This window comes from Elephas maximus, chromosome 3, assembly GCF_024166365.1.
Source record: "Elephas maximus indicus isolate mEleMax1 chromosome 3, mEleMax1 primary haplotype, whole genome shotgun sequence".
Lineage (NCBI taxonomy): Eukaryota > Metazoa > Chordata > Mammalia > Proboscidea > Elephantidae > Elephas > Elephas maximus.
This window is the reverse complement of record NC_064821.1, coordinates 82,858,961-82,876,194: the sequence shown is the minus strand read 5'-3', so window position 1 is coordinate 82,876,194 and position 17,234 is coordinate 82,858,961. Positions and strand designations below refer to the sequence as shown.

The 17,234-nt window shown below is 37.4% G+C and overlaps 1 protein-coding gene and 1 long non-coding RNA gene across 10 annotated transcripts in view; one reads left to right on the top strand and one right to left on the bottom strand.

Annotated features, from left to right (window-relative positions):
- The window catches only part of LOC126072964 (uncharacterized), a 169,666-nt gene that overhangs the window by 13,402 nt on the left and 139,030 nt on the right, over positions 1-17,234 (bottom strand). The window lies entirely within an intron of this gene.
- SCMH1 (Scm polycomb group protein homolog 1) overlaps positions 1-17,234 on the top strand; it is a 200,023-nt gene that overhangs the window by 51,575 nt on the left and 131,214 nt on the right. For 3 of the 9 annotated variants that reach the window (XM_049878947.1, XM_049878945.1, XM_049878946.1), the window contains 2 exons: positions 688-756; positions 3,531-3,554. The exons of 2 other annotated variants lie outside the window; for them this stretch is intronic. In XM_049878947.1, coding sequence (XP_049734904.1) covers positions 688-756; positions 3,531-3,554 — 93 coding nt within the window. Of the gene's footprint in view, positions 1-687; positions 757-3,530; positions 3,555-17,234 lie in introns of those variants that run through there. 4 more of the 9 variants (XM_049878955.1, XM_049878950.1, XM_049878948.1 and 1 more) reach the window with 4 other exon arrangements.

The window sequence follows — 17,234 nt, the reverse complement described above, 5'->3', positions numbered from 1 at the left end:
TGAGCTGAGAAAGAAGTGAAGACATAATCAGGTGGGGTGGTTGATGGTGAGAAAGTGGTAGAGTCAGTAGACTAACTTGAATTTTCAAACAAGGAAAATGTGTTTCCATTATATAAGTAAGGTATTGTCTTTATAGAAAATTTGAAAATACAGACATTGGAAAATGGAAAGGGGAAAAAAAATACAGTACCACCACCCAAAGACAATCTATATTTATGTTTGCTGTGTTTCTGTCTTCTAATAATTTGCGGGGGGGGGGGGGGCCATGTTCTCTATTTTTACTTTCTTACATAGTTGTGATTATTCCATGAATAAATTTTTTTTTATCAGATAACATTATTACTTAAACATTTCCCATTTTGTTACATAGGCTTTGTAAAAGTTTAACAGCTGTAAAATATTTTGTCAAGCGATCACATTGCAGTATCTTAACTAGTCTTCTGTTTTGAACATTTACGTGATTTCCCACCCCACCTTTTCTGTTATTATAAATAATGCTAAATATTATAAATAATGTTATACATATTTTTAAATAAAGCTTTTTTCCCTATATTTTGGATTCTTTCCTTAGAATAGAATCCAGAAGTGAGTTACTTTTATTGAAAACTGTGGCTACATACTGCCAAATTGGAGAAGTATTGAATCTTGTGTTTTCTTTCCACATGACTGCTTTCTTTCTTCCTTTAGTAATAGACTGGAATGATGTTAGGAAACACAAATATGGTCACCTATCAGAGTCTACATCCCAATATCAAGGTAAGAAAAACACTGTTTAGCATGGAAAATTTTTATTTGGCATTCTTTTACCATAAAACCTTTGTTTTAGAGGTCTAAATCGGAATCAGCTCACCAGCAACGGGTTTGGGTTTTTTTGTTGTTTTAATTGTACAAATAACTCGATGATTAAAGCAAAAGCAAATATTGTTCTTTACAGAGGTGTCTATCAAAAGCAATGTGTTTTGTTTTGGGTTGGAAATCAGGAAACCTAGATTCTGAGTATGTTGTTGTTATTGTTGTTAGGGGCCGTCAAGTTGGTTCCGACTCATAGCGACCCTGTGCACAACAGAAAGAAACACTGCCTGGTCCTGCACCATCCTCACAATTGTTGCTATGCTTGAACCCATTGTTGCAGCCACTGTGTCAGTAAATCTTGTTGAAGGTCTTCCTGTTTTTTGCGACCCTCTACTTTACCAAGCATGATGTCCTTTTCTAGTGACTTATCCCTCCTGATAACATGTCCAAAGTATGTGAGATAATAGTCTCACCATCCTTGCTTCTAAGGAACATTCTGGTTGTACTTCTTCCAAGACAAATTTGTTCGCTTCTTTTGGCAGTCCATGGTATATTCGATATTCTTTGCCAACACCACAATTCAAAGACATCAATTCTTCTTTAGTCTTCCTTAATTCATTGCCAGCTTTCCCATGCATATGAGGTGATTGAAAACACCATGGCTTGGGTCAGGCGCATCTTAGTCCTCAAGGTGACATCTTTGCTTTTCAACACTTAAAGAGGTCTTTTGCAGCTGATTTGCCCAATGCAATGCATCTTTTGATTTCTTGACTGCTGCTTCCATGGGTGTTGATTTTGGATTCAAATAAAATGATATCCTTGAAAACCTCAGTCTTTTCTCTTTTTATCATGATGTTGCTTACTGGTCCAGTTGTGAGGATTTTTGTTTTCTTTATGTTTAGGTGTAATCCACACTGAAGGCTGTGGTCTTTGATCTTCATCAGTAAGTGCTTCGAGTCCTCTTTCAGTAGGCAAAGTTGTGTCATCTGCACATCGCAGGTTGTTAATGAGTCTTCCTCCAATCTTGTTGCTCCATTCTTCATCTTATAGTCCAGCTTCTCGGATTATTTGCTCAGCATAGAGATTAAATAAGTTTGGTGAAATAATACAGCCCCAATGCATACCTTTCAAGATTTTAAACCATGCATGCAGCTTCCCCTTGTTCTGTTCGAATGCCTGCCTCTTGATCTGTGTACAGATTCCTCATGAGCATAGCTAAGTGTTCAGGAATTCCCATTCTCTGCAATGTTATCCATAATTTGTTATGCTCCACACAGTCAAATGCCTTAGCATAGTCAATAAAACACAGGTAAACATCTTTCTGGTATTCTTTGCTTTTAACCAGGATCCATCTGACATCAGCAGTGATATCCCTTGTTCCATATCCTCTTCTAAATCCAGCTTAAATTTCTGGCAGTTCCCTGTAGATATATATATATATTTTTTATACTGCTGCAACTGCTTTTGAATGATCTTCAGCAAAATTTTGCTTGCATGTGATATTAATGATATTGTTTGATAATTTCCACATTTGGTTGGATCGTCTTTCTTGGGAATAGGCATAAATATGGATCTCTTCCAGTTGGTTGGCCAGGTAGCTGTCTTCCAGATTTCTTGGCATAGACGAATGAGTACTTCCAGTGCTGCATACATTTGTTGAAACATCTCAATTGGTATTCAGTCAATTCCTGGAGCCTTGTTTTTCACCAATGCCTTCAGTACAGCTTGGATCTTTTCCTTTAGTACCATAGATTCCTTATCATATGTTACCTCCTGAAATGGTTGAACATCGACCAATTCTTTTTGGTATAGTGACTGTGTATTCCTTCAATCTTCTTTTGATGCTTCCTGCATCATTTAATATTTTCCCTGTAGAATACTTCAAAGCTGCAACTTAAGGCTTGAATTTTTTCTTCAGTTCTTTCAGCTTGAGACATGCTGTGTGTGTTCTTCACTTTTTGTTTTTTCTCCAGGTCTTTGCAGTTGTCATCGTAATACTTTGTCTTCTCGAGCTGCCCTTTGAAATCTTTCGTTCAGCTCTTTTACTTCATCTTTTTTCCTTTTGCTTTAGCTGCACAATGTTCAAGAGTAAGTTTCAGAGTCTCTTATGACATCCATTTAGGTTTTTTCTTTCTCTCCTGTCTTCTTAATGACCTCTTACTTTCTTCTTGTATGATGTCCTTGATGTCATTCCAACTCCTCTGGTCTTCCATCACTGGTGTTCAATGCGTCAAATCTATTCTTGAGATGGTCTTTAAATTCAGGTGGTATATAGTCAAGGTTGTACTTTGGCTCTCGTGGACTTTGTATATACTCCAGGTCGTACTTTGGCTCTCATAGATAATCCCCAGTTAGCTTCACAGCTTTAGGCATAGTTCCTTAGTCTCTCTGTTTTTCCGCAATGTTTAAGAGTTTAGGCTAGGGAGTAAGGCAGAATTAGGTGGTACACTTCCACAACTAATAATAATAAACCCAAACCCAAAAACCAAACCCATTGCAGTCAAGTCAATTCCAACTCCTAGCAACCCTGTGTGACAGAGTAGAACTGCCCTATGGGGTTTCCAAGGAGCTGCTGGTAGATTCAAACTGCCATCCTTTTGGTTAGCTACTGAGCTCACTAACATTTAAAATGAGAGAAATGGACTAGACCAACTCTCAAGCCTCCTTCTTACCCCAGAATTTCACCTTTCTGTCATTTTGTCATGATGACTTACGCTGAAAATTTTTTTCTTTAATAGAAGCTGCTGACATCCTGGAGCTAGGTAAGATATTTTTCTTGAGTTTTCTGTTACATAAGGGAATTACTAAACCAGGGATTAGATTATATCAACTAGAAAAAATTCTATGTGTTTCTGTTTTATAAACTAATGAATGAATCCTGTGCTCTTGTCTGCCTAATGTGCCCATGTAATTATTCTCAGCTGTCACTTCAAGTCCTCCTTATCTAGAGACCACAGACCAGCAAACACAAAGAAAGGGGGTGCTAATTACGTAGGATACAGGGAGAAACAGGAGCTGAACCAAAGTATGGAAATAGCGTGTTATTCCACTGCAGCCAAAGCTAAAACAAACCTGCATTGTCCATAAATAAGAATTTGATGGAATTTTCCCAAAAGAAATTATTTATGAGATAATTTGAACTGAAATATTTTCTAAATTTAATAACTAAAGAAAAACTGAAATATTAAAATATTATCAAGTAAACAAGAATCAGAATGATACAGCATTTGGTTTCATCCTTGGTTAGTATACTTCATGACTAGGATTTTAGGAATAAAACTAATGTTAATGATATTTCTCATCAGTCTTAACCTTTTATGTCATTTACACTCCTTCTCCATGTTACATAAATATTGGTATCTTGATGCTTTTATCAGTTTTTGTTCAAGTATTTTATATATTTTGTTAACTGCAACTTCGTGTATTCGGCTTTATTATTATCAATCTATTTGTGTCCTCTTGCCTTTTCTTCCAGTTACATATTTCTGTCCATTGCCTACTGACAGTGATAGAAAATAACAAAGTAGTAAAACACTGGACTAGAAGTTAGAACTCCTGTGTTTTTTGAGAGCCAACTCTGCCACTCAGTAACTTTGTGACTCTGAGCCTTAGTTTCCTGATTTATAAATTGGGGATAATAATCCCATTCTGCCTACTTACAGGGTTGTTAAGAAGATTACATGAGCTAATGGATGTGAAAACATCTTATAAACTGTCAAATACTTTTCAACTTGGGAGGATTGTTAAGATTTTTATTCTATTCAGCGACTATACTTAGAGCTTACTCTTATGTCAAATCTTGTGACATTCTTTAAAGTGACACATTATATGAAAGTGAGCTGAAGAAAGGAATATTAAGAAATAATGCAAGTAAACTGCCTGGCACTTGATAAACAATAAGCAATAGTCATTTTTTGTTATTTCTTGAAACTTCACTTAAGCATTCTAAGGTACTAGGGTGTGATGGAAAAAAGCATTGATGTAGGAGACAGGCCTTGATTCAAATTCCTATTCCCTCACTTGCCAGTTTTGTGACTTCAGGCAAACTACTTAATCTTTTGGGGCCTATTTCCTCATCTGTAAAATGAGAATGAAAGCTGCTATGCAAGTTTTTACGAACATTGGAGATACTGAACATAAATACTCTAGCATAGTGCAGGCAAATAGACGGCCCAAATGACGCTGCTCTTTTGGTTTTGTTAGTACTATGAATGATAACCACCGCTTGTCTGTCAGTTTGTTGAACTGTAGTGGCTTAAATGTTGCTCTGATGCCGGAAGCTATGCAGCCGGTATTTGAAATACCAGCTCGGTCACCCATGGTGGACAAGTTTCAGCGGAGCTTCCAGACTAAGACATACTAGGAAGAAAAATCTGGCAATCTACTTCTAAATCAACTGGCCAGTGAAAACCTCATGAAAAGCAGAGGAACATTGTCTGATACAGTGCCAGAAGATGAGCCTCTTAGGCTGGAAGCCCTCCCCAAGGTAGAGTTGACCTTAATGATATGGATGGATTAAAGCTTTGAGGACCATCATTTGCTGATGTGGCACAACTCAAAATGAGAAGAAACAGCTGTAAACATCCATTAATAATTGGAACACAGAATGTATGAATCTAAGAAGATTTCAAGTTGTCAAAAACTAAATGGAATGCTTGGAGATAGATATCCTAGGCATTAGTAAGCTGAAATGGACTGGTATTGACCATTTTGAATCAGACAGTCATATGGTCTACTATGCCAGGAATGGCAAATTGAAGAGGAACAATGTCACATTCATCATCAAAAAGAACATTTCAAGATCTGTCCTGAAGTTCAGCGCTGTCAGTGATAGGATAAGATCCATATGCCTACAAGGAAGACCAGTTACTATTCAAATTTACACACCAACCACTAAGGCCAAAGATGAAGAAATTAAAGATTTTTACCAACATCTGCAGTCTGAAATTGATCAGATGTGCAATCAGGATGCATTGATAATTACTGGTGATTAGAATATAAAAATAGGAAACAAAGAAGGATCAGTAGTTGAAAAATATGACCTTGGTGATAAAATGACAGCAGAGATCACATAATAGAATTTTGCAAGAACAGCACCTAGTCACTGGAAATACATTTTTTCAACAACATAAATGGCAGCTATATACATGGGCTTCTCCAGATGGAATACCCAGGAATCAAATCAACTACATCTATGGAAAGAGACAATAGAAGAGCTCAATATCATCAGTCAAAACAAGGCCAGGGGCTGACTGCAGAACACACCATCAATTGCTCATAAGTAAGTTCAAGTTGAAGCTGAAGAAAATTCAAACAAGTGCATGAGAGCCTAAGTATGACCTTGAGTGTATCCCACTTGAATTTAGAGACCATCACAAGAATAGATTTGATGCATTGAATCCTAATGACCGAAGACCAGACGAGTTGTGGGGTGACATTGGGGCATCATAAATGAAGAAAGCAAAAGGTCATTAAAAAGAAAAGAAAAAAAAAAAAAGACCAAAACGGGTATCAGAAGAGGCTCTGAAACGTGCTCTTGAACGTAGCGTAGCTAAAGCGAATAGAAGAAATAAAAGAGCTGAACAGAAGATACGAAAGGGTGGCTTGAAGAGAAAAGAGTGAAGTATTATAATGAAACGTGCAAAGACTTGGAGTTAGAAAACCAAAAGGGAAGAACATGCTTGGCATTTCTCAAGCTGAAAGAACTGAAGAAAAAATTCAAGCCTCAAGTTGCAATATTAAAGGATTCTCTGGGCAAAATATTGAATGATGCAAGAAGCATAAAAAGAAAATGGAAGGAATACACAGAGTCACTGTACCAAAAAGAATTGGTCAACATCATTGAAGGAAGAAGTCCAAGCCGCACTGATATTAGAGAAAAACAAAGCTCTAGGAATTGATGAAATACCAATTGAGATGTTTCAACAAACAGATGCAATACTGGAAGCACTCACTTGTCTATGCCAAGAAGTTTGGAAGGCAGCTGCCTGGCCAACCAACTGGAAGAGACCCATACTTGTGCCCATTCCAGAGAAAGGTGATCCACCAAATGCAGATAAAAATATGGAATAACATCATAAATATCACACACAAATAAAATTTTGCTGAAGATAATTCAAAAACAGTTGCAGCAGTATATTGACAGGGAACTGCTAGAAATTCAAGCTGGATTCAGAAGAGGACGTGGAACCAGGGATATCATTGCTGATGTCAGATGGACCTTGGCTGAAAGCAGAGAATACCAGAAAGATGTTTACATGTGTTTTATTGACTATAAAGGTATTTGACTGTGTGGAACAGAACAAATTATGAATAACATGACAAAGAATGGGAATTCCGGAACACTTCATTGTGTTCATGGGGAACCTGTACATAGACCAAGAGGCAGTCGTTTGAACAGAACAAGGGGATACTGCATGGTTTAAGATTAGGAAAGATGTTCATCAGGGTTGTATCCTTTCACCATATTTATTCAGTCTGCATGCTGAACAAATAATCTGAGAAGCCGGACTATATGAAGAAGAACGCAGCATCAGGATTGGAGAAATACCCATTAACAACCTGCGATGTGCAGATGACACAGCCTTGCTTGCTGAAAGTGAAGAGGATTTAAAGCACTTACTGACGAAGATCAAAGACTGCAACCTTCAGTATGGAGTGCACCTCAACATAAATAAAACAAAAATCTTCACAGCTGGAACAGTAAGCAATATAATGATAAATGGAGAAAATATTGACGTGGTCAAGGATTTCATTTTACTTGGATCTATAATCAATGCCAGTGGAAGCAGCAGTCAAGAAATCAATCATTGTACTGCATTGGGCAAATCTGCTGCAAAAGACCTCTTTAAAGTGTTAAAAAGCAAAGATGTCGCTTTGAGAACTAAGGTGATCCTCACCGAAACCTTCGTATTTTCAGTTGCCTCTTATACATGCGAAAGCTGAACAATGAATAAGGAAGACCAAAGAAGAATTGATGCCTTTGAATTATGGTATCGGTAAAGAATATTAAATATACCGTGGACTGCCAAAAGAAGGAACAAATCTTTCTGGGAAGAAGTACAGCCAGAATGCTTCTTAGAATCAAGGATGACGAGAGTTCATCTTGGGTGCTTTGGACATGTTACCAGGAGGGACCAGTCCCTAGAGAAGGACATTACGCTTGGTACAATAGAGGGTCAGTGAAAAAGAGCAAAGACCCTCAAGGAGATGAATTGACACAGTGGCTGCAACAGTGGGCTCAAACTGTGAGGATGGTGCAGTTCTGTAGAGTTGGGATGAGTCAGAAGCGACTCAGGGGCATCTCACAGCAACAATTAATGATAAGAATTATGATTCAGTGACAGTTTAGTCATGTTTTAAACAACTTGTTTGTTGACAGAAGATTGTGAAAAGGCTTCATAATCAGTGGATACTCAACATTAGTTTTTAAGTGATATTAAAATTTGAAAGCATTTTTTTTTTCATGAGAATGGAAGTAGCATAGCCAGACATATCCTCTGATAAGTTAATCCTGCATATTTCATTTCTCCCATCAAGCATAGCAGCCCCAAATATCACACTGAAACGTAGTAAATTTGCCGAATCTCAGTTGGAAGAAACCTTAAAAATAATCTAATCTGGCCCACCACCTGACATTTTGAATTTCTTATAAAACATCTTATCAAAAGGCTATCCATTTTCTTGAACTCCTCAACGTCCTCAGGCAACTCACTTCATATTGAGACAGATATTTATTCATCGAAAATCTACTTCTTTGTAATTTCTATTATAGTTCTTTTTTAAATAACTTTTTTGTGTGCTTTTTGGTGAAAATTTACATGGTAAATTAGGTTCCCATCTGACAGCTTCTGTACAAATTGTTCAATGACATTAGTTACATTTTTCACATTGTGTCAACATGCTCTTTGTGTTCTAGTTCCATTTCTAGTACTCTAATTTCCCTGTCCCCTTGTCTTCTCACCTTTGCTTTAGAGTAAATGTTGACCTTTTGGTCTCATGCAGATAGTTTTTAATAAAGCACTGTACTTATGGATAATATTCTTTATTTTGTGTGCTACTTTGTTGTTTCACTAAAAGATGATCTCAGGGGATAGTTTTGGTTCAGTTTTTAATGAGTACCTGGGGGAGGTAGTCTCAGGGAGTCCTCTGTTGTCAGTTGGTCCAGTTAGCCTGACCTTTTTTAAGAATTTGAGTTTTGTTCCCCATTTTTCTCCCATTCTAGCCGGGACCATTTGTTGTGATTCTGGTCAGAACAGATGGTAGTAGTAGCTGGGCACCATCTAGTTCTCCTGGTCTCAGGGTAGATGAGGCTATGGCTTGTGTAGGTTATTAGCCTTGTAGACTTGTTTCTTCTCTGAGACTTTTGTTTCCTTCTTAGTCTTTTGCTTCTGATGAGTAGAGAGACCAGTAGTTGTATTTTAGATGGCCGTTTGCAAGCTTTTAATACCCTCAGATGCTATTCAGTTCACTAGCATGGATGCAGAACGTGAACTTTGTGAACTATATTATGCCAATTGACTGAGTTGTCCCATGAGACTAAGATCCTAAGCCTTCAGACCTAGAAAACCAATCTCACAAGGTGTTTGATTATGTCTAAGGAGTATCAGTAGTTGTGTTTTCTATTAATATATGTGCCTTCACACACATAGCTGTACTGACATGTACATATAGATACTTCTATTATGCACACATATGTATACACCTGTACCTGCCCATATACTTCTATGCTAATACACTTACATATTTCTATGCCAGTACACATACATATGTGACCATACATTCTTTTTCTGGTCTTTTTTGAAGTTGTTGTGTAATTATATATGTAATTTTATTTTTTTTTTTACTACAAACATCCTTTTCCCTTGAGTGCTTTTCAGAGACATCATTTACTTCGGTCAGGCTTTGCTCGCTACACCAACATTTGGCCCCACTTTTCCCATCACCAAAAATAGCAAGTATCTATAACCTAGAGCATGATTCTCCCTGCCCCCCCACCACCATTCCTTCATAACCACTAATGCACACTGGTCTTTTTATGTATATATCTATTCTTGTCTTCTTATAAAGGGGGATAATACAATATTAACCTCATGTGATTGACTTATTTCACTTAGCATTATATCCTCCAGGTCTATCCATGTTATAGTCTGTTTATGGACTCATCATTGTTCTTTGTTTGCATAGTATTCCATTGTATGTATGTAGCACATTTTGCTTATCCATTCATCTGTTGATGGGCACTTAGGTTGTTTCACCTTTTTTTTTTTTTTTTCCCACTATTGCGAGTGATGTTGCAATGAACATAGGTGTGCATATGTCTTTTGGTGTCACTTCTGTTAGGTCTCTAGCATATATACCTAGGAGTGGGATTTTTGGATCCTAGGGTAGTTGTAGTTCTATTTCTAGTTTTTTAAAGAAGTGCCATACCATTTTCCATAGTGGTTGTACCGTTTTATGGTCCCACCAGCAATGGATAAGGATTCCAATCTCTCCACATCCTCACCAACATTTGCTATTATCTGTTTTTTGTTTTTTTTTTTAATCAGTGCCATTGTAGCCAGGGTGAAGTGGTATTTCATTGTAATTTTGATTTGCATCTCTCTAACAGTTAATGGGAGCCCTGGTGGCACAGTGGTTAAGAGCTCGGCTGCTAAGCAAAATGTCAGCAGTTTTAATCCACCAGCCACTCCTTGGAAACAGTTCTACTCTATCCTGTAGGGTCACTATGAGTTGGAATCAACTCGATGGCAACCGGTTAATAGCTAATAATCATGAGCGTCTTTTCATATGTTTGTTGGCTGCTTGGATGTCTTCTTTGGTAAACTTCCTGTTCATGTCCTTTGCCCAATTTATAATTGGGTTGTTTGTCTTTTTTGTTGTTGCATTGTTGCAGTTTTCTATAAATTTTAGAAATTAGGCCCTTATCCGATATGACATTTCCAAAGTTTTTTCCCAGTCTATAGGTTCTCTTTTTACTCTTTTGAAAAAGTATTTGATAAACACAAGTTTTTAATTTTTATGAGATCCCATTTATCTAACTGATCTTCTGCTTTTCGTGCATTTGTTGCTATGTTTGTTATCCTATTTTTTTTAATAATTTTTATTGTGCTTTAAGTGAAAGTTTACAAATCAAGTCAATCTCTCACATAAAAACTTATATACACCTTGCTACATACTCCCAATTACTCTCCCCCTAATGAGACAGCCTGCTCTCTCCCTCCCTCCCTCCACTCTTTTCATGTCCATTTCGCCAGCTTCTAACCCCCTCCACCCTCTCATCTCCCCTCCAGGCAGGTAACGCCAACATAGTCTCAAGTGTCCACCTGATCCAAGAAGCTCACTCCTCACCAGCATTCCTCTCCAACCCATTGTCCACTCCAATCCATGTCTGAAATGTTGGCTTCGGGAATGGTTCCTGTCCTGGGCCAACAGAAGGTCTGGGGGCCATGACCACCGGGGTCCTTCCAGTCTCAGTCAGACCATTAAGTCTGGTCTTTTTATGAGAATTTGGGGTCTGCATCCCACTGCTCTCCTGCTCCCTCAGGGGTTCTTTGTTTGTCATCCTATTTTTACAGAAGGTTAGGTCCCCATAGTTTTCTCCTTATGTTTTCTTCCAGGAACTTCATAGCTGTATGCTTAATATTTAGGTCTTTGATCCATTTTCAGTTAGTTTCTGTGTGTGGTGTGAGGTGTGGGTCCTGTTTCATTTTTCTGCACGTCAGTATCATTTTGCCAGCACCATTTGTTAAAGAGACTGTTTCTCCCCCATTGGAGGGACTTTAACCCCTTGTCGAAAATCAGTTGTCCATAAATGGATGGATTTATTTCTGGATTCGTGATTCTATTCCACTGCTCTTTGTGTTTATCATTGAACCAATACAAGGCTGGTTTTGATTATAGTGGCTATATATATGTTTTGATATCAAGGAGGCCTCCTGCTTTATTCTTTTCCTTCAATATTGCTTTGGCCATTTGGGATTTCTTTCCTTTTCTTATAAAGTTGGTTAATGGTTTTTCTATTTCAGTAAAGAATGTTGCTGGAATTTGTGTTGGGATTACATTGTATCTGTAGATCATTTTAGGTAGTATTCACATTTTCACTATATTAATCCTTCCTATCCATGAGCACCCAGTGTTCTTCCATTTATGTAGGCCTCTTTCAGTCTCTTGTAATGTTTTATAATTTTCATTGTATAAATCTTTTATGTTCCTGGTTAGGTTAATTCCTAGGTATTTTATTGTTTGGGGAGCTATTGTAAGTGGTATTGTTTTCTAAATTTCCTTCTCAGAGTATTTCTTGTTAATATAAAGGAACCCAACTGATTTTTGTGTGTTGATCTTGCACCCTGCAACATTACTGAATTCTATTCCAGCAATTTTCTTGTGGAATCTTTAGGGTCTCTATTAGTTATAATTCTATCTTTCAGGGCTATGTGAAACACGGTCAGCCTGGTTTTCATGCACCAGCTTCTAATTATTAGAAAGCAGCTCTAGGGATTGCCTTCTCACTGCCACTCTGCCACTTTCCTAGTTAAAGCCAATATTATCTCACACCTTGTTTACTAGAACAGCCTCCTAAATAGTCTTTCTGCCTCCAGCCCTACCTGCTTCCAGTCTATTCTTAAGTCTGTTCTTCAGACTGCAGCCAAAATGGTTACTCCCACAAGCCCTTCATTGCTTCCTTCTTCTCATTAACATGGTATCTGAGGCTCTCTGATATCTGAACATTGCTTTTCTCTGCAATCCCTTTTCTGAACTACCCAGCAGCCATATCAAAAGATTCAATTTTTAGAACAGATTCTTCTAACCTTTAGGCCTGTATACATGCTTTTCTTTTTGTCTGAAATGAAAGAATTTCCTCTTTCTTTAGCTGACTACTGCTTATCCTTTTATACTTTAGCTTGAAATCTTAGAGGTTACTTCCTTTGGGAAGCCTTCCACAAACCCTCTAGGTGTTCCTATAGCACCCTTTGTCTCCCAAAGTGTCTTAGTTATCTAGTGCTGCTGTAAAAGAAATACCACAAGTAGATGGTTTTTACAAAAAAAGAAATGCATTATCTCACAGTTTAGGAGGCTAGAAGTCTAAATTCAGGGTGCCAGCCTCAGAGGGAGGCTTTTTCTTTCTCTTGGCTCTGGAGGAAGGTCCTTGTCATCAATCTTCCCCTGGTCTAGGAGATTGTCAGTGCAGGGATCCTAAGTCTATAGGTCACGCTCAACTCCTGGCTCTTCTTGCTTGGTGATAATGAGGTCCCTCTCCACTCTGCTTGATTTTGCCTTTTATATCTCAAAAGAGATTAATTCAAGATACAACCTGATTCTGTAGATTGAGTCCTACCTCATAAACATAGCTGCCTCTAATCCTGCCTCATTAACATCATAGAGGTAGGATTAACAACACATAGGAAAATCGTATTGGGTCACAAAATGGTGGACAACCACACAATACTGGGAATCATGGCCTAGCCAAGTTGATACACATTTTTTAGGGACACATTCAATCCATAACACCAAGTGTAGCAGTTTTAATCAGTGTATTATGGTTGGCTGTGTATTGTCTCTGTCCCTCAATAGACTGAAGTTCTGTGAAGGCAAGGGCCATATTTTGATTATATGTTGTATCTCCAGCATCCAGCACAATGCTTTGATACAGACTATAGTTATTTGTTGGGTGGATGAATGAGGAAATGGCTCTGAGACTTTTCTTTTTTACTCATGCCAAATAGTCATTGCTCTTTATGCTGGTGTTCAGATGACATGATTTTAGACCCCCTTACCACGTAGGTCACCATTTAGGTTCTGGTTTGCTCTATCCCTCTCAAAGCATAGCTCTCAGAACTAAATGTAATATTCCAGGTGTGATTTTACTAATTCAGGTTACTCTTTTTCTTCTTTTCATTCACCCCCAAAATTTATTGAGCCCCTATTAAAGTTTCAGGCACAATATCAAACAATGAAGATAAAAAAATGAGTAAAAGATAACCCCTATCCACTAAGGACTTACGTAAATAATTATGATATGGTATGATGAAAATGATAATAAAGGTGTGACCAGGGTGTTATAGAAGGCAGAGAAATAATAGGATTTGTTCTGGGGAGACAGGAAGAGTAAGAAGGCCTTGTAGAGAAAATGATATTTTTTCTGACTCATTCACTGGATAGGAGGAGTGACATGGGCAAAGACATGGGACCAGGAAAATCAAAAAGTTTGTTTCAGGAAACTTTCAGGTCCTTTTTAGCTTTTGTGATTCTGTATCTAGGAAGCCACCCAAATCCAAACCTTTCTCATTTCAGGATACCTGCCTGGACCCTCCAGAAAGCCTCTGAGTTCTGCTCCTTATCTAAATCTTTCTCTCTGTTCCCTAAAAGCCTATGTCCTTTCAGAAGCACCTGTGGTATATAGTGAAAAGAACACGGAGCTTACTCTAGTTGCTTTACTTTTATTAAATAAAAATGTCTCAAGTGACTTTTCACTTTTTAAAGTGCAAATTGCATGAAAATGTTACCGAGACAATACCACACTTGAAACTTTTTTCTTTTTACCCAATCTTCTTCTGTAACCTTGAGGCATTTGCTAAAAGACTTGACATATTAAGTTACTCTTACTCTTCTGTGCATATATTCTTAAAACCAAAAACCAGGTGGTAGAAATGTACGCCAATGAAACCATTACATTGATGCTGGGAGCTGAGCTTCTACTTGAAACCGCCATTTTTTGAGCCAGAATATTTGATAAGCTCTTTGTTTTTAGCTAGGAGATTGTCTCATGGTACATTTAAAAGAACACTAGTGATATAATTCAATTCCTGTTCATTGTTTTCAAAAATTCTTTTTTTTTGGCTTGGTATTTTATCTATAGATGATCCATTAAAAAAAATCAAATTGTTGATTTAAAAGGACTATGGACAGTACTTTGACAATGAAAATTGCCCTTTATCTTATAGCTTAGCTTTGGACATTTTATAATAACTGTATTTTATTAGTGCAGGATGTGACACAATTTGTTAATCATTAAAAAAGCACCAAGAAAACATAGGGTATGACTTATGAGAAGGACTTGCTTTATCAGATATTTAGATGGATCATGAAATTACATGAAACAGAGTTCTCCTGGTGTTGGAATAGACAGACTGATCAGAGGAACAGAATACAGAGTCTAGAAATAGATCCAACTGTAGATAAGAAATTAATATATGACCAAGGTGACATTTCAAATCAGTAGAGAGAAGATGACTTATTCAGTAAATGATGTTGGAGCACATTTATTTAATAAAGGTGAGGACAGAAAGCTAGATCCTTGCCTCATTCATCATACAAAATTCCAAATAGATCTAACATTTAAATGTAAAAAAAAAAAAAATGAAACCAGAAGAAAGCATGGGTTAATGCTTTTATAATACTGAGTTGAGGAAAACATGATACGACCCAAGAAATCTTGAAAGCAAAGAGTTTAGAAATTGGTTTATAGGAAAGTTAAAAACATTTTAAGGTCAAAACCTACCAGACTGAGACAAATGTTTTCAGCACATATGACAAGGGACTAATATCCTCAATCTACAAAAAAAATCTTAGAAATCTACAGGAACTCAGAAGAATACCTAGTAGAAAAATGACCAGCAAAATCATGAGAAAAAGAAATATAAATTGTCTAATAAGCCTAAAAAGATCTTCAAGTTCACCAATAATCAAAGAAATGTAAATAAAAGTATAATAGTATTTTATTTTTCAACTGATTAGCTTTATCAAAATTATAAAGATTGTTAAAACCATTTGAGCAAGGATGTAGGAAATAGACACTCTAGTGCACCATCGATTGGTTCTAGAGGGTACTTTGGCAATATATATCGTATCAGGATCCAAAATGTGCATACCCTTTGTCTATAAATCTCACTCTTAGAAAGCTACCATTAGGAGGTTATCCTAAAGGTTTTAAAAGATGTATGCATAAAGATACTCATCAAAATCAGAAAAAATTCATACGTGTCTACAATGTTGTTGTGTGCCCTCAAATTGATTCTGACTCATAGCGACCCTATAGGGTAGAGTAGAACTGCCCCATAGGGTTTCCAAGGAGCAGCTGGTAGATTTGAACTGCTGACCTTTTGGTTAGCAGCCGAGCTCTTAACCACTGCATCACCAGGACTCCAAATGTCCATCTATAATATATAACAAATAAAATCAAAAACTAAACCTGTTGCCGTCGAGTCAGTTCTGACTCATAGCAACCCTATAGGACAGAGTAGAACCAACTGCCCCACAGTGTTTCCACAGAGGAGCTGGTGGATTTGAACTGCTGACCTTTTGGTTAGCAGCCTGAGCTCTTAACCACTCTTCAATCAGGGCACTATTTAACAAACAGTGTTGTTAAATTGTGTGAATTATACATATAAACAGTGGAACACTATTCAGACAGTAATCTTGGAGTAGGATTTCTGATCTAAAGACTACAATCATCCTTATTGGGTTTGGGTTTCACACTTTAGGTGGAACAAACTAGAATTCTTGTAGAGAAATGTGGCCAGGATAATAGTCAGCCTGAGTGAAGGTACCTGACATGACCATGTCAGATTAGGAACAGTTGAAGGATCTGGGACATAGTTAGAAAGAGAGAAGGTCCCTGGGTGGTGCAGATGATTTCTGCTTGACGACTAACATAAACATTGGCATTCAAACCCACCTAGTGGTGCTGCAGAAAAATGCCAGGCAGTTGGCTTCTGTAAAGATTACAGCCAAGAAAATCCTATGGAGCAGTTCCACTCTGTTACACCTGGGATCGCCACACGTTGGAATCAACTCGCCGGCAACAGGTGGAGAAAGGGATTAGATATAGTATGTCTTGGGCCAATAAATGGAGGTTAGAGGAAGGCAAACTTTGGCTGACTATTAAAGATTCAATAAAAATTAAAGTCTCTCCATTTGCACAACTGAACAATAGCCAAGTAATTAGTGTCTCTTCTTTGGAAGTATTCTAAGCAGAGGCAGGAGGGACCATTTAGTTCTCAACTTTCATATCCCCTCATCAAGATGTCTTCCTTGATCACCTTGCCAAAAATATCACACACAACCCTCTTTTGCACTCTTTCGCTCTTACCGTGCTTTATTTTTTCTTCATCTGCAGAGATCTAGAAATTATGTAATTATTTATTTGATGTCTTTGTTACCCTCTGGTCCAGCTGACATGTATTTATTTATCTATTGTCTCTCTTTTTCCCCTTAGAATTTAAGCTCCATGTGGGCAGAGACTTTGGGTGTTTTGTTCTTTGCTATCTATCACACAAAATAGAACCAGGCTGGGCATACAATAGGTGCTCAATAAATATTTGTTGAATCAATGAATATTAGAGAAGGAGATTCATTTATTAGACTAAGTGACCTCTCGTGCTTTACATTTTATAGCCCTTTTAGTTTTGTTTTTTTTTTTTGCATGTTACTTTTTTTTATTG